Source organism: Biomphalaria glabrata, chromosome 10 (genome assembly GCF_947242115.1).
Source record: "Biomphalaria glabrata chromosome 10, xgBioGlab47.1, whole genome shotgun sequence".
NCBI lineage: Eukaryota > Metazoa > Mollusca > Gastropoda > Planorbidae > Biomphalaria > Biomphalaria glabrata.
Window position 1 is genome coordinate 6,643,957 of NC_074720.1, and position 23,983 is coordinate 6,667,939.

General features: G+C 38.1%; 2 protein-coding genes across 7 annotated transcripts in view; one reads left to right on the forward strand and one right to left on the reverse strand.

Annotated features, from left to right (window-relative positions):
- The window catches only part of LOC106077578 (3-oxoacyl-[acyl-carrier-protein] reductase FabG-like), a 9,510-nt gene extending 6,642 nt beyond the window's left edge, over positions 1–2,868 (forward strand). For all 3 annotated transcript variants that reach the window (XM_056043068.1, XM_056043070.1, XM_056043071.1), the window contains 2 exons: positions 1–187; positions 2,469–2,868. The exon at positions 1–187 is cut by the window's left edge and continues 175 nt beyond it. In XM_056043068.1, the coding sequence (XP_055899043.1) occupies positions 1–187; positions 2,469–2,701 (420 nt within the window). In that variant the 3' untranslated portion in view covers positions 2,702–2,868. The remainder of the gene's footprint in view (positions 188–2,468) is intronic.
- Positions 2,869–5,394: 2,526 nt separating this feature from the next.
- LOC106071610 (uncharacterized) lies at positions 5,395–22,483 on the reverse strand. 4 transcript variants are annotated; one of them, XM_056043699.1, is made up of 14 exons: positions 21,983–22,482; positions 19,270–19,889; positions 18,185–18,325; positions 16,287–16,523; positions 15,912–16,106; positions 14,835–14,993; positions 14,489–14,644; positions 13,042–13,185; positions 12,362–12,556; positions 11,080–11,258; positions 10,172–10,268; positions 8,353–8,432; positions 5,614–5,666; positions 5,395–5,577 (listed from the first exon to the last, which is right to left on the reverse strand). In XM_056043699.1, exons 1-13 carry the CDS (start codon positions 22,162–22,164, stop codon positions 5,631–5,633), a joined length of 2,421 nt encoding a protein of 806 aa, XP_055899674.1. In that variant the 5' UTR covers positions 22,165–22,482; the 3' UTR covers positions 5,395–5,577; positions 5,614–5,630. The 4 variants fall into 4 exon arrangements, with proteins under 4 accessions (XP_055899674.1, XP_055899675.1, XP_055899673.1 ...); XM_056043700.1 differs by having other exon boundaries at positions 5,395–5,666; positions 14,835–14,990; positions 21,983–22,483; XM_056043698.1 differs by having other exon boundaries at positions 5,395–5,666.
- Positions 22,484–23,983: the final 1,500 nt, after the last annotated feature.

Sequence of the window (23,983 nt, forward strand, 5' to 3'; positions counted from 1 at the left end):
AATCTCAAGGCGGTGTATTTCAGTATCCTGGAGGCGGCCCCACATCTTGAGAAGACAGGGGGTTGCATCGTCAACATGTCATCCTCACTAAGCGTCCTAAAGTCTCCTGAGGATATTGTCGAAGGCATGGCAAAAGCTGGAGTGGATTACTTGACCAGGTCATTTGGACTGAGCCTGTTTGCAAAAGGTATAATGGCATAATTATACAAATATTTTGATCTAATTACAGAATATTTAGATCTAATTACCTAATATTTTGATCTGATTACCAAACATTTTGATCTAATTACCAAATATTTTGATCTAATTACCAAATACTTTGATCTAATAACCAAATATTTTTATTTAATTACCAAACATTTTGATCTAATTACTAAACAGATATATCTGATTATCCAAATACTTTGATCTAATTACCTGAAATAAACTGGGAACAACACAGAAAGGACTAGTTCAGCCAAGGTAGTCCGGAGAGACCGTGTTCGCTTCCCGTTCTTAGCTTACCTAGTTCCACTACTAGACGTTGCAACAGAGGCGCCTCGCAGAAGCGACACAGTCTGAATCCTCCAGATCTAATTCTAATTACCAGTTATGTAAGCTGGATTTAACTGCCAGATATGTAGGCTAGATTTAACTACCAGATATGTGGATTTAATTACCATATATGTAGGCTAGATTTAACTACCAGATATGTAGGCTAGATTTAACTACCAGATATATAGGCTATATTTAACTGCCAGATATATTGGCTAGATTTAACTGCCAGATATGTAGGCTAGATTTAACTGCCAGATATGTAAGCTAGATTTAACTGCCAGATATGTAGGCTAGATTTAACTGTCAGATATGTAAGCTAGATTTGACTGCCAGATGTGTAAGCTAGATTTAACTGCCAGATATGTAGGCTAGATTTAACTGTCAGATATGTAGGCTATATTTAACTGTCAGATATGTAGGCTAGATTCAACTACCAGATATGTGGATCTTAATAAATGATATGTAGGCTAGATTTAACTACCAGATATGTAAGCTAGATTTAACTGCCAGATATGTAGGCTAGATTTAACTGTCAGATATGTAAGCTAGATTTAACTGCCAGATGTGTAAGCTAGATTTAACTGCCAGATATGTAGGCTAGATTTAACTACCAGATATGTAGGCTAGATTTAACTACCAGATATGTAGGCTAGATTTAACTACCAGATATGTAGGCTATATTTAACTGTCAGATATGTAGGCTAGATTCAACTACCAGATATGTGGATCTTAATACCTGATATGTAGGGTAGATTTAACCGCCAGATATGTAGGCTAGATTTAACTACCAGATATGTAGGCTAGATTTAACTACCAGATATGTGGATCTCATTACCATATATGTAGGCTAGATTTAACTACCAGTTATGTAGACTAGATTTAACTACCAGATATGTAGACTAAATTTTACTACCAGATATTTAGGCTAGATTCAACTACCAGATATGCAGTTAAATTTGTAATAGATCTAGAATCTAGACCAAAACGTGAAACGACCTTAATTCGAACTCGTAGCTCGAGCCTCCTCTTGCCGACATGCTAACCATTCTGCTAGTGACGTACTTTTGACTAGAGAAGATTATATAGTTATATATTGTTTGTTTCAATTTAGAGCGCCGACCTATAAAGAGACTGATTCAGCCTATTCCACCACTTCAGTCAAGTACAATTTCTTGCCCTTCTTTGAGATACCAAACAAAATAATTAATTACCAACAGTTAATTAACTATATGTTGTTTTTTTTTAATTGATGGTTAAAAGAAATGCACACAATTTTAGTTTGACCCGAGATTGAATGTCGGAGAAATAACGTGTACAAACTTTCCACCAGACAGACAGAGTGAGTTGATATCACCTTTACCTTCACCTATCCCTAAGTCTAGTCTCTTGGTCCGTTGGGGCACCACGCAAGATTTGTCAACCGTCTTTGTACCTACATATTCTGCAACATAAAATGCAGACAAAGCCGTTGTTCAATCTCACAAGTTAAATGTAGCAATGAAGTATAGGTGCCAATCTAGGTTTGCAGGACTTATACAATTTAAAACTCATCCTTAAATTTTCGGAATCAAAGGCATTGCCTGTAAGGCAGGGATGCTCTTATAAAGTATGAAAGAGAAGAGTTAGAGCCCTTGCCTATGCCGGAAAATATTTTTCAACTTTTTTTTTTCTACATTTTATGCCAATGTTTCGGTGGGTCGAAGGGTACCGTATGGATCCCAAACTTATAAAAAAAAAAACGTATCTTCTAAATATTGTTCTTTCTTTTTTTTTTTTTTTTTTTTTTTTTTTTTTTTTTTTTTTTTTGAAGTATACATTTTTAATATGCAAATGTATTTAAAGCCTTTTTTATGACTATACTATACCATGTAAATTACAATTGTATTTCATTCCTATTCACCCTATTGCATATGGCTGTTTTATTATTCAAGGCATTAGGGTCAACGCTGTCTTACCCACGCTGGCCTTAAACAATACTTCTGGTTTCGACTGGTGGGACAAATTTGCTCAAGAATACGGGCCTCTTCACCCCCTGTACGGGAGGAATAGTACGCTGGAAGAGCAGGCCAACGTTGTCTTGTTTTTAGCCAGCCCCGAGGCCAGTTGTATCAGCGGAGAATGCCTCCTAGTTGACGGTGGGATAACCCTGATAGGACCAACATAATAGAACAGCCCCAGGTCTACTACACACTTTGAACAGCAGTTGACCAAGACAGTTGGCGTGTGAAGTTAATAAAGAGTTAGCAGTAGTTTCCCAATGACTTCCATGCGTGATTCACATGATAGAATTGTTTTTAAAATCCCATTTAATATTTTTGATTATGATTATTAAATTATCTATTTTGAATCTGATATAATAATCACAATATTTATATAAATATTCCTTTTTTTTTCTCATCTTATTGTGTTGAAAATATTCTTTCTTTTTCTGTGACGTTTTACGACTCGAGAAAAATGTGTCCCCCTATGCAAATTGTGGCGTGATTGGTCCTAGATGCACAACCACAGTCTTATCTTATGTAATACAGACGTTACTTCAAAAAAAGAAGATGATTACGTCCTACGCGTCATGCATCTAATCATGCATGTTAACCAATGACTTAAATTCTGCTTAGTCACTGGTATTCCTGGCTAGGTCAGGCAACCCATTCCATACTCTAACAGCACTAGGGAAGAAGGAGCACTTGTACAAATTTGTTCTAGCATATGGAACAAGATATGTGCCTTTATCTTTGTGTCTTTCTGAGTATTTTATTATATGTTGTTGTATTTGGAGATTAGGGTTCAGTGTTTTATGTATAATTGCTACAGTCACAGTCACAGTCTAGGTATTTGTAATCTCCAGACGTTGCATGGCCTTCATCATTTTCCTTTTTTTTCTAGTGTGTACTCTGTTATCCAGGATTCTTTATGGTTGCCCTGTTGGTCTATCTTGTGCCTTTTTTTTTTCTTCTAAGTGTTGGTGTCGATGTAGAAGAATTTAATGCCGCGCTTACATTTATCAATGAATATAACGAGATAACGACCTGCAGCTCTCCTGCCCTCTGTTAGATCTTATCTTATATATTACAGACGTTACTTCAAAAAAGAAGATAATTACGTCCTACGCATTCCATGTGTCAATCTAGTCATGCATGTTAATCATTGATTTAAATTCTACTAAGTTATTGGTTTTCCTGGCTGATTAACTTTTTCTCTCCTGATCGACGATACCATCGACCACTTTAAATTATTTTTTGGTTTTATAAACATTAATTTGTGTTATATATATATATATATATATATATATATATATATATATATATATATATAGATAGATAGATAGATAGATAGATAGATAGATAGATAGATAGATAGATATAAAATAGCATGCATTCCATTTAACTCTATCCCAAATAAAATATTTTTTGATGACAAAGTGATTGAAGTTGAATCATATCAGGGAAGTGAGCTACAAATGAGCAAAATGAAAAATAATTACGGAGAGAAAGAGTTAAGGCTACCTATTCCATCCTCTAATGGGACTAGGGAAGAAGGAGCACTAGCCATTCTGTGTGCATGCCTAAGCCAGACAAGGTATCTACTGCCAGGGCTGGCCTTAAATAATTGGAGACCCTAGGCGAAGTGAATTTGGTGGTCGAAAATAAAAAAATAAACAATAATAAAAAAAAATTATAAAAATTAAAAAGACGAAATTTATTTCAAACCTTGTGTACTGCAGCAACATTGGGCACAAGTTTCGCAATATCTTCTCTAAAAAAAAACTGTTTAGAGTCCTGTTCGAGACCCCCACCAATCGGAGGCCTAGGCGGCTGATTAGTTTGCCTATGCCTAAGGCCGGCCCTGTTACTGTTTATAACAGTGAGGTCGTTCTGGTATCCTACTTTTCGCAGGATTTCCTCATTTGGTGATTGTATCTTGCCAACTTACAGTCAGAGTTCTTTTTATACAACAACGAGGAATCAAAATGCCAACAGATATTTTAGTCCATAATTTTGTAGATGGAGAATTGTTTATTAAAGATGGAGAGAAAGAGTGAAGAAGTGAAAATGGTTGGGGGGTGACGAGAAAGCGTGTACGTGTTTATGTCTGTGTTTATGTGTGTGTTTATGTCTGTGTTTATGTGTGCATATAGTTGTCTTATTAAATAATATTGATGAAACTTAAAATAATATGGAAAGACAAAGGCTTAGCCCTCGGCACCAAAATCAGACTGATGCGCTCCCTGGTCATGGCCACATTTTTATATGCTTGTGAGTCTTGGACGCTGACTGCAGAGCTAGAGAGGAGGATCCTAGCAATGGAATTGAGATGCTACAGAAGGATCCTAGGTATCACATTTAAAGGCCGCATCACAAACCAAGAGATTGAGACAAGGTTACCGCAGCGATTGGACCCCATGATGACCTGTTAATTATGGTAAAAAAAAACGCAAGCTAAAAATCTATGGCCATATGACTAGGTCTTCGGGGCTCGCAAAGACCTTCCTTCATGGAACAGTTCCAGGAAAAGAAGAAGCAAACAGAGAAAGCGATGGGAGGACAAGATAAAAGAATGGACGGGCCTGCCATTGAAAGAGATTCTAACTAAGACAAAAGACAGACAGGAATGGAGAAAGACGGTCGCCAAATCTTGCATGGTGCCCCAACGATCCAACAGACTTAGTGATAGGTCAAGGTTGATGAGGAATGGGACATGAACGCACAAGTGATACAACGATGAACTCGTTGCCTCTGCTTAATTTGCATTTATGTTTCCAACAACTCTCGCTTCCCTCATGGACAATACAAAGAAGAAATTTCACAAATGACAAACACACACGCACACATACTAATTGTATATATGTATAAAAAAAGGTTTTAAACAATTGGCTAGGTTTTTATTGGGATTTTAAATTATTAGTTCTTGTTTAGTTCTTTTTTTTTTTCTTTCTCTTGTTGCATTAATGTTTTTTTTTCTTCTGCTGGATTTCGTATCTTGTTACGTCAGATGGTAGGTGTAGAAGGCCAGGACTGGAGATAGGACTGGAGATAGGACTGGAGGACTGGAGATAGGACTGGAGATAGGACTGGAGATAGGACTGGAGATAGGACTCAATGAGCTCTTGGGTTGCACAAGAACACGTATATCTGAAACAATAAAATTGGAAGAAATAAAAGTTTCGTAAACAGAGCATACAAAAGTTACAGTAACAAGAAAAATAGTTTGACATATTGTGTATTTTAAAAAAAGACCATATCTCCTTTGTATAATTTATAGGGCGGCTATTTTTCTCTTAATAACTAATGAATTGTAGATTAAAAAAAATAATTGACCATTGTTTCCCCGCCCCTATTCCCCCCCCCTCCCCACTTGGAGAAAAAATCCTTGTTAAGCGAATGTCTAAATCTACTCTCTCTATGGCCTCCTTCAGTCGCGAAGCGACTATAGATCATCTCATGGAAATGAGATAAATGCCTTGGCATTAGCTGTGGTTGGAACGATGTCGCCCACACGTCAGTTCCCCCCCCCCCTTCTCAAGGCAGCTGATGTATCCAAAGGAACGGCAGTACCGATATAGTTTGGGGTCAGCGGCGTCTCAGGTTCTTCCAGGATGTAACAATGGGTGTTGCAAACTGCCTTAGGGTCGCCAGCTCCTGATTTTTCCTCAGGGTTGTCTCCCGAAGCTTTTCCCATGATTGGGTATAGCTGCAAGGCAACAGAGCTTTCAGAGTTTTCCTTCTCCTAGGTGGGTAGCCAGCCAAAGAGCCCCTCCTGCCCGAAGCTTACTGATAAGGGCGCCAGTTACTCGACTTTGCCCATTCTCATCTACTAGACTTAGACTTAGACTTAGACTTAGGTCCTCCCGCGCCGTTCGGCGCATTGGGCGGCAAGCTGTCTCCATAATGATCTGTCACTGGCAATGTCTGAAGCCTCTTCCCATCTGGTGTCCACTGTTCTGAGGTCCTCCATGAAGGTGTGTCGCCAGGTAATACGAGGACGTCCCTGTTTGCGCTTTCCTCGTTTTGGCTTCCATGTTATCGCAACTCTTGGTGTGCGTAATTCATTTTGACGTAGAACATGTCCCGCAAACCTCATGCGACGCTCAGTCACAACCTCACTAAGTGTTCGACTCCCAGTTCGGCAAAGGATTTCCTTGTTTGAGATCCGGTCTGTGTAACTGACTCCCAAAATCCGTCTCAGCCATCTCTGTTGAGCCACATTTAGTCTTTTCTCAATTTTGACAGATGACTTCCACGTCTCACATGCATATGTAGCATTTGGAATGACGATTGTGTTGAGAAGGTGTATTTTTGTCTCGAGTCCAATGGCTTGGCTAGTCCAAATAGGCTGCAGCCTTTGGAAAATGCTCCCTGCCTTTCCTATTCGGCACGCTACATCATGGTAAGCATCTCCATCATTTGTTATGATGCTGCCAAGGTACGTGAACTTGTCCAGCTCTTCAAGCTTTGACTCGCCAAGTCTGACGGGGACACCCTTTGCCTTATATCCCACTCGCATAATTTTAGTCTTATCCAAGTTTATGCGGAGGCCAATTTTGGGTGCCTCTCTGTCTAGGCTCTCCGTCATTTCTTGAATGCATTTATTTGTAGCCCCGAGTAGTGCAACATCATCAGCAAAGTCCAAGTCCGTCAATCGGAGTTGTTCATGCCATGGAATACCAAAGGCAGTCTGGTTCATTGCTCTCCTCATTATGTAGTCGATGGCTAGGAGGAAAAGGAAGGGAGATAAGATGCACCCCTGTCTCACACCTGTCTCGATTGTAAAAAACTCTGTTGTTCCCTCTTCTGTTTTAATGCAGCAACTAGACTGACTGTAAAGGTGTCGTAGGATCTGGACGAATTTTTCTGGTATACCGTATTCTCTAACTATTTTCCATAGTGATTCTCGGTGGACACTATCAAACGCTTTTTTGAAGTCCACGAAACTGATCGTTAGCCGTTGTTGGTACTCAAAACTTTGTTCTATGATATTTCGTAAAACGAAAATCTGCTCTGTACATGATCTGCCTCTTCGGAAACCTGCTTGTTCTTCTCTGAGCCTTTCATCTACAGACTGTTGAAGCCGTCTCAACAAAACAGTGCTGAAAACTTTGCCTGGGACAGAGAGGAGAGTAATGCCCCTCCAGTTGTTACAGTCTGCCAAGTTGCCCTTTTTTGGAAGCTTTACAATCACTCCCTTTTGCCAGTCCTCTGGGACTTTTGAAGTTCGCCAACAGAGATTTAAGAGATCAGTCATTCTGTTAACAATGCACTGTCCCCCATATTTTAGCATTTCTGCTGATATCATGTCTAGTCCTGGTGCTTTGTTATTCTTTAGCACTGCAATGGCCATGGTCATCTACTAGACTTTCTAATATTCTAATGATAGGCCTTTAGATCTAGACTTAGAAGACGGTGCGCGAAATGTTCATGAACAGTAATTGAACTCTTAAATGAGTAGTGCCTACTTGTGGAAATAACAGAAGATGTAGAGTCTGTTCAAGATTCTAACCAAATTTAAATTAATTTCTTTTTGTACTCTGAAAAATTATAACGTCTAACTAGAGTTTTCTCAGTCTGCCCAACGAGCTAGTCACCTCAAAACGTAAAGCACAGGGATAGATCAGAATTGAAAGATGTGCTAGAACAAGGCCTTCCATGAGCTATAAAGCCACTGGAATGGATGGATGGATGAATGTTCAACGAGCTAGTAATTCTTTTTTTTTCAAAAAAAGCGCTTGTATTGACCTCCCTGGGAGCACTTACCTGCACACTTTTGTACACTTTCGACCATAGAAAACTAATTTTTTTTTTAATTAAGTCTGCATCGTACCTGGTCAATGGCTCCAGTAAAACCTCCACACTCGCCTCCACCACCAATGATAAGACCTCTGTGATTTCTTACCAAGGAACCTGAGAAGTACAACGACATGACAGTGAGTTCATTTGATTTCTCATCTAAATATCAGACACACAAGTTACACTACAACTAATTCTCAGATACAACAGAACATCTTTGGCAAGGTGTACTGGTTGTGTTGATTTAATGATAAAAAAATAAATAATATATCTCTATTATCGTTTCGGATTCACTAAAGGTGGACATTATCTTTAATCTTTGATATTCTTATCTTATCTTAAAGTCAATTGCTGAAATTCTGTTCTTAATTTGAAGTACTGAGAGCGTTTCTTAGTGTCAAGACTACTTAAGGCAAAGGCCAGAACATTTAACATTAAGCTATGAATGTCTACATTTGTGGAAGCGGACCAGCCATGGATAAATAACTTCATTGCTATGAATTGGTGTAGTATCAGAATGCAGTTTATATCTTTAAAACATCTTAACATCTCGGGCGGAGGGGAAGAGGAGACTTATATAACTTATATAATGCAGACTTTACTTCAAAAAAGAAGCCTACGCGTCATGCGTCATGCATATTAACCAATGACCTAAATTCTGCCAAGTCACTGGTTTTCCTGGCTAGCTCAGGCAACACATTCCATGCTCTAATAGCACTAGGGAAGAAGGAGAATTTGTACAAAATTGTCCTAGCATATGGGACGAAGAATGTGCCTTTATCTTTGTGTCTTTCTAAGTATTTTATTAGATTTTGTTTTTGTATTTGAAGATAATGGTTCAGTGTTTTATGTATAATTGCTACCTTACTTTTGAGTCTTCTCTCCTGAAGGCTTTCTAAATTTAGTGATTTTACTAAAGGTGTTACTCTAGTCAAACGTGAATATTCGTTTGTTATGAATCTCACTGCTCTATTTTGTGTCTGTTCCAGTTTCTTAATGTTTTCTTGAGTTGAGGGGTCCCGAACTATGATTGCATATTCTATTATTGGCCTAACCAAGGTTAAATAACATTTTAGTCTTATGTTCTTATTTGATTTATAGAAATGTCTTTAAATAAACCCTGATGCTTTGCTTGATTTTTCATAGTTTCTTAGATGTTATAATTTATATTTACATTGAAATATAATTTATCGTCTGCTACAGTACAGAGGTACTGAAAATTTTGGACTATTTCACTGTTCTCTCCAGATACCAAAATAATATTTTAGTTTTCCGTACCTGTGGTGATTATCTCTCGTTAGTTTTCATTTAGTATCATTAAATTATTATTAAAGAATTATTCCTGTGGTTTTTTTTTTTTGTGCGTGTATACCTTAAATTAATTGGTTAATTAAATTGTGGCGGCCAACTTCTGAATTTGGAATATTTAAAAAAAAAACATCTTTAAACCTTATTACAACCAACATGATGGAACTTCACGAATTAGTCATGTGGAGGAGTTTGACTTGATGGTCTAATTGTAATCCGAATTTAAGGTGTCTAAACAACAAGATAATAAGACTACGAGTACTAATTCTAGAAGATGGATATTGCAATGACAGAGTGTTTGTTCTAAGCCAGCTTCATCTAAAAAAAAACACAGTTCATGTCACTTCTACTGTATCCCCTGTGCTTGATATTCTAATACTTTTGTGTGACTTACGAGACGCGGTGGCTGAGTGGTAAGCGCTTGGCATTCGAACCAGGGTTGATCGTTGTGCTCGTCACATACAGGACATAGAAACTGATGACCCTTTACGTCACCTATAGCTTGCAAGTTCTGAAAGGGAAACTTTTTATGTGACGTAACTCACCTTTGACTTCCTTGGTACTTGAATTAAATGGTTTATCAACATAGCCTGTAAGGTGATCCTTGTTCAACGTATATACAACATTCTGCCAGGTGTTAGCCTGTAAACCAAAATATTGACATCTATTAGCCATACTTAAGTTTTTTAATTTGTTTAAAAATTTGACCGCTTAAATGAGTTTTATAGTAGTTTGATTAATATGGGTTAGGGTCATGAGACAGTTATAGAAAAAAAATATTTTTTTTTACTATCGCCAACAAGATGCCTATACTCGACAGGGATCTGCATCAGATTTATTATCTATTTATTGTCTAATTGTCAGAATGGAAGATTATTACATCCTAGAGGGCAGAGTTCGGGCAGAGAAACCGGGACAAAGGAGACGACGGTCCTGAGCTCTTACCAAATGACCAGGCAGCCATAAGGGTAAAAAAAAAAAAGTAAAGTTCCACTTTCAGACCTTGTGATATATGGGACAGATGATGTAAAGATCATCTGTTTCTGTGGTCCACGGTTAACGAGGTTGTCATGTGGCCAGCACAACGACCAACCACCTTTACTTTCCCTAACTAATGTCAGGTACCCATTAGAGCTGGATGGTTTGAAAGGGGCCCTAAAGATCCCGTAAATAAAAAATGCCTGTTTTTACCAGGATTCAGACCCAGGACCCCCGGTTCGGAAGCCAAGCGCTTTACCACTTGGCCTCCACAGCCATAATCTTTGCCCAATAGCGCAATTTTGCATATTTGTGTATTGTTGCATCTCTGCATTTATTTCTGTACTGTTGATTTTCTCAGAATATATTTCTGTACATTGACATAACTGATCCAAACTAATTGATACAAGTACGCTTAATATAAGCTTTGTTTTTTTTTAAGTATGTTTTTATATTTTTTTCATGTTTAGCTTATATCTTTGCTTACTGTTTTAGCCACTGACACTTGAGCCTTCTGGATGGCTGTCTCAGCAAAGAAGTCCACTGAGTTTCCACTAGAACAGACACCCACTGACTGGAGTACACCACAGTCTCCGTTGGTCACTATGGTCTGTTGGCTGTCTCCGGTTTGGCTGAATGTAACGGCAATCGTCACTGAAATAACAACAAGTAATTTAAACTTTCGCTGTTGTTGAAAATAGAGCCATGGAATAATACTGTAATAACTTTAGGGAGGCAACTCAACGTAGCAACGATGTTTATTCACGGGACATCACATGCACATAAAACAACATTTTCTTTTAGCACAGTCTCATATCGGCTCTAGACTTGGGCGGAACTTATTCTCTTCTTCCTAATGTTGACATCTCTTTCAGTCTAGTCTCTAACAGTGCGCACCTTCTGCACTAGCTTGGACGCCGGTGCGCATGGCAGTTATAACACTATTCTTGTAACCCCTGTCTTGCACCGGTGCTGTGGTGAGTACAAGAGCTCTATTGGACAGTTGTTGAAAATAGAGCTATGGAATAATATTCTTGTAACTCCTGCCTTGCACCGGTGCTTTGTGGTGCGTACAAGAGCACTATTGGACAAGGACAGGAAGACGCCGAGCTAGAAAGAAGAACAGTGTTTACATCGGCATCAAGAGATTAGGAAGAGTCGGAGTTGTTTGGAACTAAGGAGCCGTCCTTTGAGCTGTCTGAAGACTGGAGTAGGGATCTGGAGCGACGTGGCGAGGGCTGTCGTTGGTTCGTATTTAGGTTTGCTGAAGAAAGGACTGGTAGAATTAGGAACAAGACTCTTGGGATATAGAAAGTTGAAATAAATTTGATCAGGCCCCCAGAGGAGCCAGGAGAGAAGCCAGACACCACTGCGGATTGATTGTCTCAACATATTCATACACATTATCATTCATCAAACTAAGCTCATTTAACTCAATCATTGAAATTTCAAATTTAAGACGCACATCTACATTTTATGCACACAGACATGCACCACATGCGTGTTAAATTTCGATGGCTGTAGGGTCCCTGCAATATTTATCTGTATCGGTCCACCGGTGTCACAAAAAAATGAACCTGTCAAGCCAAAAATCTTGCACCAGAAATTTTAAAACATTATTAAAACGAAAAGATCTAGGAATCTACGATTTCTCCACTTTACCATTCTACACTCCTTCATGCCATGTTCACTTGCTTTTCTACACACGAATAATAATAAATAAAACCAAACCAAAAACAGATGGTATTTAGCTCTACCTGTGTTTCCAAGATCCATGTTTGAGAAACCTGGCACGGTCAATCTGGACTGACCATCGAAGTAAGCTTTGCCGTTTCTGAAGGTCACGCCAGTGTTGTTGACCCAGAACTGATTGATGGAAGTATCAGTGGCGCTGTTGTCTTCAAATGTCAGGGCCAGTGAAGGTTCGCATTTGTCTTCCTTGTCTCCCTTGACTGTCATTAAAAGAAAAAGTCAATGCTTTTTAGTTAATTACCTCCCTGTATTATTATGTTACATCTAGATTTATATAACAAGCCATATTTGTATGCTATCATTAACACGATTCTAAGCCAGTAATAAGTTTTTCTTACAACTGTAAGACAAATGTTCTGTTGCTGCGCCTTCCAGCAACAAGGGTCTCTAAGATGTGTCCCGCGGCTTTTCTGAGAGCGCTCTGTCTCTTTCAGAGGTCGTCTTTTGCCAGCTACTTTTGTCGTAGACATAGCCATTATTTATTAAGACGAATGTTGGAGCGCTTGGCTACTTAACAAGGCTGCCGAGTTCAATACAGATGTAGACCAGGAATTTTGTTTATTGACTCGAAATTAATTGTGTTTGCTGAGTGCTTAAAGGCAGCACTGAAACCTTCTCCCTTTTACCCCTCCCCCCCACACCTGGCCGTGTTCGTAAAATTAAATTGTCATAATTGGTCATTTACCTGTCAACCTATAAGTACATTGGCACGTGCGAGAGTCATATCCAACTGATGCAGGGCAGGGCATTCTGATCCAGCTTACTCCATTGAACTGAAGGTAACCAGTTACATCCCCAGGAATTGGTTTCGTGTTTGGACAGTTAGTATCTTGAAAAAAAATGAGAATCATCTCAAAATAATTTCTTTGTTAGTAATTAATTATACTGTAGAGAAAGGTACGAAGAGGAGTTAACAAGAGGAAATGGGGGTGAGATCTACTGTAAACTGAACACAAGGCAGTGGATACAATTCATGTGCAAAAGTAATGAACTTAATAAGTATAATGTAAATTTTGTCTATAAGTTACCCCAATAGTGTGCTTGTGTCGTGAGGGACAATGGTATTTTGTGTGTGATGTCTAGGGAAATGTATTTTGTTTTAGTGTTTCATGGTGATCTTCTTATCTTATATATTACAGACGTTACTTCAAAAAAAGAAGATATATGCCATTACGTCCTACGTATGGAAAGGGAGTATTTATTGTTAGTAGTAGATAGAGAGAGGGGGAGCATTCATTTGATGTTCTTTTTGTAGAATGATGCAAGATAAGCGGCGCTGACGTAAGCTGTACGCCAGATGACTCCAGGGTGCCAGGACGTGTTTTTATTGTAAATTTAAATTTGTTTCAAAGATCAGTTTATTTCATCTCCAATAAAATGAAATTGGTCTATATTGTAATAAAATTTATAATTAGTTTTGTTCACAAAGAAGTTATTCAAGTTTATTTCACGTTTTATAAATTCAAATATAATATGCGGTTTAGTTGTTTAAGACTAAGATTAAGACTAAGACTGCTTTATTGATCCTTGCGGAAATTTGTTGTGATTACAAGGACTCTTTTCTCATATAAAGACAACACAACAGAAAAATACACATAAATACAGCAGACACTACATAAAGAGTTCATTCAGCGACTACACACAGGTATCTTGGTGCTTTTCATGTTCCCTGATCAATGAGTGGCGGAGATAGAGTCTGACCGAGTGAGGTACGAACGAGTTTTTGTACCGCTCGTTCTTGTTTTGATTGACAGCAGTCGCCCACTTCGCGACGACCTGACGTAATTCTGATGGAGCGGGTGGCCGTTGTCTTCCAAGATTTTTTCGATTTTTCTTAGGCACTTTTGTTCAAAAAGTTCCTTTAAATGTGGTAATGTTGCTAGTGTAATTTTTGATGCAGTTTGGTGCTATATGTCAACGATTGTCTACAACAGGGGGAGGGCATCTAATAGAGGGGACAATAAAGACCGAGATGGTCTAGCTGTAAAAGATTAACCTATTCTGTAACCCTCACCATCTGATCTTGACCACAGGATCTTCTCCCTCCCTCCCCTTTCCCACTTCCTATCCCTGCCACGTCCAATAAAGGTAAGAAAAAAAAAATGAATCAAAGCACATAAAGTAAAACTTACAGAGGTCGGAAGTTTCCAAGATGTCTGTACATCTGCAGGTGGCTGCATCGTAGCCCAGAGTTTTGGGGCATGGCATGCGAATCCATCCTAAAGAAGAGAGCTGCAGGTATCCAGTTTTGTCACCGGCTATAGCTCTTTTGTCTGCACAGGTTTCAACTAGAGTTAGAAATTAAAAGGTCGTGGCATAAAACATCTGTGGGAACTTTTTGAATGTTTTTATGTTTTGATTATTGCGAACAACAGAAACAGACTCTTTCCTCAAGTAGTGATGTTTAGTTCTATTTTAACTAAGTAGGAAATATAGAGAAAACAGATTTAAAAGCTTCCGAGTTTCGTTAGTACTCACAGTTGCCGTAACCTCCCCAGTTTTCAGTACAACCGCAGACAAGATCGCTGTACACTTGATTCACTGGACATCTGAGCTGGGTCCAGGTGTAGCCGTTGAAGGAAAGGTACTCTTGTTTATTTCCCACGATTTCCTTCTGTCTTGGACACTTTGCAACTACTAGAAACATAAATATGTCACAAGTGGTCAGAATGGACATGGTTTCATTTCATTAAAAAATGTATTTTCAGTTTCAGTACACGGACCAAAGGTGTGGAACTCACTCCCCATTGATCTCAGACAGACAATGTGCTACACTACATTTAATTAAGAAGAGCATTAAGACCTATCTGTTCAAAACTTTTTTTTTAGATTAGTTTGCCATTTAAACTGTCGTGTTTATGCTTGTAATGTTATCACAGGGCCGTAAACCTGCATCGTGGTTTTAAAAGCTCTCTATTAATTTTTTATCCAAGTTATCCAAGATCATTTGCCTTACAAAATAAACACTGCCTAAATCTAAACCAAAATGTATATTTTAAACCAATATGCAATCTGAATGTAGGTACATGCTAAGAATTCACAAGGTGCACAACCTATTTCGTCCTAGGGGGTCACATATATTTTCGAGCCACATTCAAGAAATAAAATCGACGAGTCTAACCGAGACAATAGTAGGCCTGAACACTGACCTGTAACGTCACAACCTGTGGACAGTTTAGACCAAAAGTTGGTTGCCACGTCACAGGTCTGTAACAAGCTATTGGTCTACGCTCCCCCATAGGTTGTGACGTCGCAGGCCAGTGTTGAGGCCTTCTATAACTATTGGTCTCGGTCCAACGGAACGGATCTTCTTAGACTTTATCAATCACTGTAGCCAAATGTTTCCAGAGCCGAATTATAGGAGTCGGATAGCACTGCGTCATGGACAATCAAGAGCCATAATCGAGACCCAGCGATATTTCTTTCTTTTTTTTTAAGCACCTTATTTACCTCCCTTTAGCATTTCTTTTAATCTTCATTGTTTGTTTAGTTACATTAAAGTATGAGACGGCATGAGTTTGCCATCTTTGTATTTATTATATTCAAATTATTTACCTGATTTACACTGGACAATCTCAGGAAAATCACAGGTCAGTTTGTTCTGGTTCCACTGAAGTCCAGTTGGACAGCGTCTGATAATGGCAGATGACGGAACACTTCCGGAGAACTGACATTGAATGTACGCATCACAATAGCCTGGGTAAGGCGCATAGCCAACTCCATGTAGTATGACGCAATCCCGGCAGAGGTCTGGGGAAAAAATGGCATGTAATCACTAACGGATCTAGAACTTTTAAGTGGGAGGGGGGGGGCAATTTTTTTCCAAACCCTAACGCCCAGCGAACCCTAACCCTATGAATAAACGCATATACACAGCATATATATATATATATATCCTATCTAAAAGATGGGAGACTACTTTTGCCTTACCTAGACTAGGCTTTCCTGTGGTTGTCGTCCTTGTGGTTGTAGACGTGACTGTTGTGGTGGTTGGCCTTGTAGTGGTGGTGGTTGGTGTAGTAGTCGTGGTGGTTGGCGTTGTGGTCGTTGTGGTTGGTTGTGTTGTTGTTGTTGTGGTGGTGGTTGTTGTGGTTGGACTTGTGGTTGTCCTGACTGTGGTTGTCGTAGGTACTGTTGTGGTGGTAGGATAGGTTGATGTCTTGTAACCTACAAAATAAAAATTCAATATAATATGATTTATTTAGCTCTTGGAATGTAATAGAAAGATAACTAGCTCCTGTCAATATCTAACAGTTTTTCTATCCTATTGTATGATTTTGTCTTATTACTCTATTTAAAAACAAAGTTACAAAGACAGTTTGTGTGGAAACACAAACTCAAAATCGGCTCCCGAAGTGGTCCATCCAGGCAGGTATAAGGGCAGGTTTCAATATTTTCAGAAAGAATATCAGAATGAAATTCTATCAAAGGCAAATGACAAAGAAGAATGGAGAAAGAAGGTTGACGGATCTTGTGTGGTGTCCCAACGTTCCAGCAGACCAATGGATAGGTGAAAGAGAAGGAGAAGCTTGATATGAACCTGGCCTAACTAATGTCATATATTAGATTATCTAATTGATGCAATAGTTATGTAATTAACTCTGTAATTCTCTTATTCAAAGCCTCAAGGAAAATATAATAAAATTTCCCAAAAAAATAAATTCTTCCTTTCCTTTAGTTCGGCGTTCTATTTCGGTGTTCTAAATTATTAGTTCACGTGATAATATGAAAAGACTACTTATTAATTGTTGTTTGAAATTATGTTTCACTTATATGCAACTAAATATATTTTTTATGTTAAAAAATAAAACTTGTTTTTTTTTATCTAGTAGTTAGTATAACAGAACTGACATAACTTAGCAATACATTTATAAAAAAAAATTGACAAAAAATCTAAAACCGTTTGCATAAATGTGTTACTATACGGTAAATATTCATCTCCCTTACTAAATTGCCTCTTGTGTTTGTTACTATTAATAGTGAATAGTTGTAAAAATGGTTGTATTTTTATGAAAAATAATGCTTGAATAGTTGATTTAAAAAATTAAATTTTTCGCTTTCAGAAAAGAAAAAAGTTGCCGTTGCATCAGAAGTTTGAATGGTCTAAAATATAATGATGTCGGATGTTAAACATCTTTTCTAATTTACGATATCTAAACAGACGGACGGACAGACAAACCACACAAAACTAATAGCGTCTATTCCCCTTTCGGGGGCCGCTTAAAATGAGGACAATTAATAGTATTCTTTAAAGTTTATAAACAAGCAATATATATATATATATATATATATATATTTATTTATACTCAGAGGGGCCCTAAAGTTCCCAAAATTTAAAATCCGAGTCTTCACCAAGATTCTAACTTAGGACCCCCAGTTCGGAAGCCAACCGCTTTACCACTCGGCCACTGCGCCTTTAAATCTTTTTAAGGTCTTTTATAAATAGTTATGCGAGGGCCAGTAGTGACTATATATGTGCCCCATTATACAATATTTTACTATATTACTGGCGATACTTCTATTCCAAGCAAAATTTATGACCCACCAGTCCTTCGGGATGCCGCCTACTGGGCACTTGGCCAAATGCTAAGATAAGATGCCCATTTAACAGCCCGACACTGCTTGAGAATATTTTTTTTTTATTGTATTTCGTTACCTTATGTCACACCCCCGTTTCTACATACCGATTTCTCTTCTTTTTTTTTTCTTCTCACCTCCTGTATTTTATCACTAGAAATATTGTTTTAAAAATAGAAACCGGATCTTTCCTCACTTGTCAACTAAGACGCAATATGCCACTCTTTAATAGCAGACAATGACTTACTGACCTGAGAGTATGATGACGCAGGCGCATTTGTCAGCGTCGAATCCAAGACCCAGAGGGCAGGGCCTCTTGAACCAGTTGGTCCCGTCGAATTGGAGATAGTAGGCGATGTTTTCGGGATACGCCTTGTAGCCGCCACAGTGTTCTGAAAAGGGAAATAACTCGTGCATGAAAGTGGATATACTTATTGCTGAGTAATAATGATAACTTAAAAAAAAAAAAAGAAGAAGAAAAATATTTTTTAAAAAAAGATACGTAAAGCTAAGCTTGGAATTAAGTGAAATATGGAAGTTGGCCCAAATTACTATAGACCCAATCATGATATCAGCCGAAGGAATAGTGACTGACAACTGACCTCTGACAATTTGAGACCCCACAACTGCTTCAGACCTTCTAGATCTTTATTTTTTTTTTTTACATGCTCTGGGTGTTCCTTCAGAATTTAAGATGTTTGAAAGGCCTAATCCTAACCTCCTGGTCCCGGAGAACGGCTTGGGAAGTGGGGTGGCGACGGATAGGTTTCGAACCCCGGACTATTGAGAAGATTTTCCAAAGCCATCCAGTATATCTACACTATAAATCAGAAAGTAAAGCGCATGAATGGGTGTATGTCCCGCATAGAAATCAAAACCGCTTGACCAATCTTGATAAAACTTGCCATAAATGTTCCTTGGGTACTAACTGGAACCATAACTTATGTAAACGTATGTAAAACAAACTTAAGACCCTCAAAAAAAAAGTTGCCAACGCTATGAAAGTATTACTATTTCATGTATCTAGGGCTAGGCCATGTTTACACGAGAGAAGATCGAAAGGATCTAGCAATAAATAATAGAAAGTGTGCTTTCTGTGAAGAAGATTAGAGGGTCGGGGTTTTGCATCCTTTTTTTTATTTATTTAGAAGTAGAGAAAAATCGAAACTTTGTTTCGAGACTTAAAAGTCTTAATTAATATTGTCTTTACATTGCAATCAAAACTCCTTTGTTTAGTTTCTGTTTGAAGATGAACATATCTAGAAAATAAATTTAGTTTTTCTTACAAGTGTTAATGTAATTTTTAGTTAAAGACATCAACAGGAGAGTGCATTACCTTCGTCACTGTCATCATCATCTTCTTTTTCTTGTTTCACTTGTTTTGGAGTTTGGCCAGCTTCTTCGGAGTCATCTACTTCAGGCGTTTGTTGCACCTGTGGCTGTCTGGTGTAGCTAGTCTCTTCGGAGTCATCTACTTCAGGTGTTTGATGCACCTGTGGTTGTGTGGTGTAGCTAGTCTCTTCGGAGTCATCTTGTTCTGGTACATTTGGCTGCTGCACTGCTTCCTGACTATCATCGTCGTCCTCCTCCTGTTCTTGTGGTGTCTGATATTGTGGCTGCTGTGTCGTCTGCTGATACTGTGGTGACTGCTGTGTGGTTTGCTGATACTGTGGCGACTGCGTTGGCGGCTGGGTTGGTGGATAATATGGCTGTGGTTCTTGTTGGTCGTCATCTTCACTCTCTTTATCCATTGGTTCTTGTGTTGGCTGATATTGGGTTGGCTGCTGGGTTGATGATGGTTGATTCTGCTGCTGGGTTGGAGGCAGATATTCGGGTAGCAGCACAGCTGGTGGCTCATACTGCTGTTGTGGCTCCTGAACCTCTTCGCTCTGCTCCTCGTTTGTTGGTAGCTCATTCACCTGGTTCGTTGTTCCTTGGAGGGCATTACCTAGAAGGCTGAAAGTAAGAACAATTTCTATATTTGTTATAGCTCTGCTTCTACACCAGTCCCCGACGCATACGGTGCGTCCCAGCGCGCTGATAGACACAAGACATGAACAGAAGAATGTTGACATGAGGGGGATGAAACGAAGTTCCGACTAAGTCTAGGGGCTTGAGTAGCAGCTGTGATCAATAGAGATCTTGTTATTATGTATTTGTGATGTCTAGTGAATAAAGACCTGTCATCGTTCAGTTGCCTCCTTTAGAGTTTTTATAATTAAAAAATTATCTTATCTTATCTTATATGGTATTAGCACAAGAGATGGGCACGAGTTGGAGTGTGAAAGTTTGAGCTTCTATTTACTTATCTTCTTATCTTATAAAATACAGACGGTACTGCAAAAAAAAGAAGAGGATTACGTCCTACGCGTGTTCCTATGTACATATAGTCATGCATGTTAACCAATGACTTAAATTCTGCCACGTTTTCCTGACTGACTCAGGCAACCCATTCCATGCTCTAATAACAATAAGGAAGAGGGAAATTTTGTATAAATTTGCCCTAGCATACTTCGGACATGCGAGTGTCCACCCAACTCCAATGGGTACTTGATATTAACTGGGGAAAGTTTGTCGGGTGATCATTATGCCAGCCACATGAAACCCTCATTAATATTTTTCAGAACATTTTGAGACCCGTAGAGCAGGGTTATGATAAAAGTTACTTCTTATTAATGAACAAATAGCTAGGTGCTATACTAAATAATGGGTGCCCATATTAAGAAATTATTAAACGTTAGGGTTTTTAAAATAATTTTTTTTACAAATCAAACAAGACAATAAAACTGAAATGCTATTTAACCTTAATTTATGCTAAAATTAGAATATGCGTCCCCTTTAGGACCCCTCATCTAAGGAAAACATTTAAAAAAATTAGAAAGGACGCAAAATAGAACTATCAGATTTCTAGCAAACGAATATTCACACCATTAGTAAATCACTAAATTAGACAAGTAGCAATAATACATCAAATACTGATCAATAATTTACAAATACAAAAACAAATACTGAGAAAGTACTGAGAAAGTACTGAGAAAGTACTGAGAAAGACACAAAGATAAAGGCACATTTCTTATGCCATATGCTAGGACTAATTCGTACAAGTGCTTCTTTTTCCATATTGCCATTAGTGCATGGACTGTCTTGCCTGAACCAATCAACAATTCACTGATTAGCATGCATGGCTAAATGTACACAGAGACACGCGTAGGAAGCAATTATCTTTTCTTTAGAAGTAACTTCTGTACATTGTAAGATAAGATAAGATACGGTAATAACATTTATGTTCATCATCGATTTTCAGTTCTTATGAACTACATTCCGCAGGCTGACTTCTAACACTGGTATGATCGATACTGTTCTTAATAATTCAAAATATTCATTTGAATGTATATTATACGTATATGTTATGTATTCATAGATCTACTACTTTCATAAAAATAAATAGTTTATGATAATCAACGCTTTATATTCTTTTATTAATTCAATCTTATAGATTCCCTTTCTTCTTGTACAAATTTTAATTAGTATAAAAATAAGAACTATTTCAACACATTCGTTTACATTGGGGGTGGCCACATGCAAAAGGGACATTACTTAAACTCAGTAATAAGAGAAATAAAATTAATAATTAGCTCCCATGAGTCCCAAAGATATTTTACTTTGCTTTTACAGAAAATAATACAAATTAATCAATTTAATAATTTAACGAAGTGATTTTTTGGACATTTTAATTAAATATATGTTGTCCAACAGCACGACTAGTTTATGTGCGAAACTGCGGCTCGATAAGATAATGAAAAGGCTGTCAAAATAACTAAATACATATACCAGTACCTTTATAAACTCGGACCACGATGAAAATGTGAGTTGATAGTAATAATGAAATAAGTACTGTATAATGAACCTGGTTTACAAAATAGGCCTATTAATAGGTGTCAATTCCTCTAAGATAAGATAATTATACGGAATTCGAAGGAAAAAAAATCAGTTAGTAAGCTACCAATCTAACCAGTAAAAGACAATGACAGAAGTGATTCGGGGCCTACCTTCTGATGTAGTCCAACTGACTTTGCGAGAACTGCTGCAGAAGTTGCTGGCTCTGCTTATCTAGACCTCCTGTGTAGGCCTGGTCCTCAGCAGAGACGGCAGAGAAGGTCGATGCGAGCAGGAAGCTCGCGGCGAAAACAAAGACGAAAATCTGTCTAGGCTGTGCGTTTAGCTTAGACATGGTCAAAGGGTTGATTAGTGGCTTTGTTGCTTGTTAAACTCGTGGGTAGCTCTCTTTCTTACTAAACGTGTAGATAGCGTTATTCTATATATACTTTCAATATTAGCTCTACGATTGGTATCTTGTTGTTATAATGTTGTTGTTTTTGTCAGGCCAAAGATCTTTTGAATATTCTGTGTTCTTACGTATTTTAGTATACTGAATGATTAGAATTGCATTATTAGTTTATGCGTTTGTTGGTTTTCTTTCCCTACGAAAAAAAAAGGCCTGAACTTCTTTCTGACTGCTTATCTACAGTTCTTACTTTCTTGCGACTCAAGACATGGCTTATATACCTTTTATCCCTACCTTATATCCCTACCTATCCTCACTCCCCCATTCAAAGGTACTGGTAAAAAAAAAAATTTGGATTGGAAAAAAAAAAGTCAGGAAATACAAATGTTACGGATTTTAAAAGAATAGGCCTGAACTATTTTAGAATTGAAATGACGTCACCAGCAGACGTGTAAGAATATCTGGAGTGACGGATGTGGCAGTATTCGGAGTTTAATGTCTTTTTTTTTTTTCTTAGTATTTTATAATGTAGGCGATACCGGCTTTAGTTCGCATTCGTTTTCTTGCATTTAGGGACAAAAATGGAACTTAAAATCTACTGTCCTTCGCAATGCACTAGTCTCTGGGGGGGGGGGGGGTGGTGATTATAGGAGGGAGGGTACTTGCCTTTTTGACGTCATTTGACGGTTTTTTAACACTTCGGGGACAATTAATATGATATGCTAACTTTATTTAGTGGGTGATAAGCAGACGTTTATTTTTGATTGCCCTAAGGGGGGAGTGTGTAGGTCAAGTTTATTGCGAGTTTCAACTCGACGCGTCGTGTCTTAATAATCTCATTTAGTGGCGTTAGTGGCGCACTGGAAAAGGAACAAATGCCCCCCCCCTTTCACCCCAAGTAACAGTGACAATGTATTTTTTTAAATTTTGTTTCACTCATTCTTATTAACAGAGAAAAAAAGTTTATTTATTTCCTTTTGGTGTCTGTTCTACATTACACTCAAGCGAAGTACTCTCAATATTTTAATAGTCAGTTTTTACAAAGCTTATATCAACTCATTCTGTCTGTCTGAAAAAAAATTGTACACGTTATTTCTCCCACAACCAATCTCGGATCAAGCTGAAATTTTGCACAATTATTTCTTGTACCTGACAACACAAGAATAAAAAAAAATTAACCAATTTGTTAATTAGCTATTGGTAATTAATTGTTTTGTTTGATATTTCGAACAAGGGAAAGAAATTTACTGAGGTGGTGGTATACGTTCAATTAGTCTCCTAAGTAAGTTTGAAACAAACATTAGATAACTACACAATCTTCTATTTTCATACACACATCACTAGCAGAGTGGTTGGAATGTCGGCTTGAGTCATTAGTTCGAATTCAGGTCGTTCCACTTTTTGTTTATAAATGCTTGAAAAAAAACGATTACGGCAAAATGTACCCAGATAAGTGATAGGATCATTGTTGGCCTCCTTCAGTCGTGGAGCGACTAAGGTTCATCTCGGACACTTTTTCATGTGGCTGTGGAGCCCTATTTTGGAGAGACACTCCCGTCCACAAATATCGCAGGTTAACGTGGTGGTAAAGGAGCGGCCATTTTTCGCAATGGTACGCTTTTCTTCCAGAGCTGATACCCATGTTTTTTCGCTGTCCATAGCTTTCTTGGTTACAGTCTCTCTCTATCTAGTGCGGTCTAGAGCTATGTCTTCCCAATGTTCGGTATTGATGTTCACTGATTTGAGGTCCCGTTTTATTACATCC

Bases quoted from the DNA above. Each gene is read 5' to 3' on its own strand.
- LOC106071610 (XM_056043699.1), bottom strand. From the start codon at position 22,164: ATGTCTAAGCTAAACGCACAGCCTAGACAGATTTTCGTCTTTGTTTTC. The intron at 16,524-18,184 runs GTCAGTAAGTCA...TTTATTTTGTAG, and splicing joins CTGCGTCATCATACTCTCAG to GTTACAAGACATCAACCTAT. The intron at 14,645-14,834 runs GTGAGTACTAAC...TTCTAACTCTAG, and splicing joins CTGGGGAGGTTACGGCAACT to TTGAAACCTGTGCAGACAAA.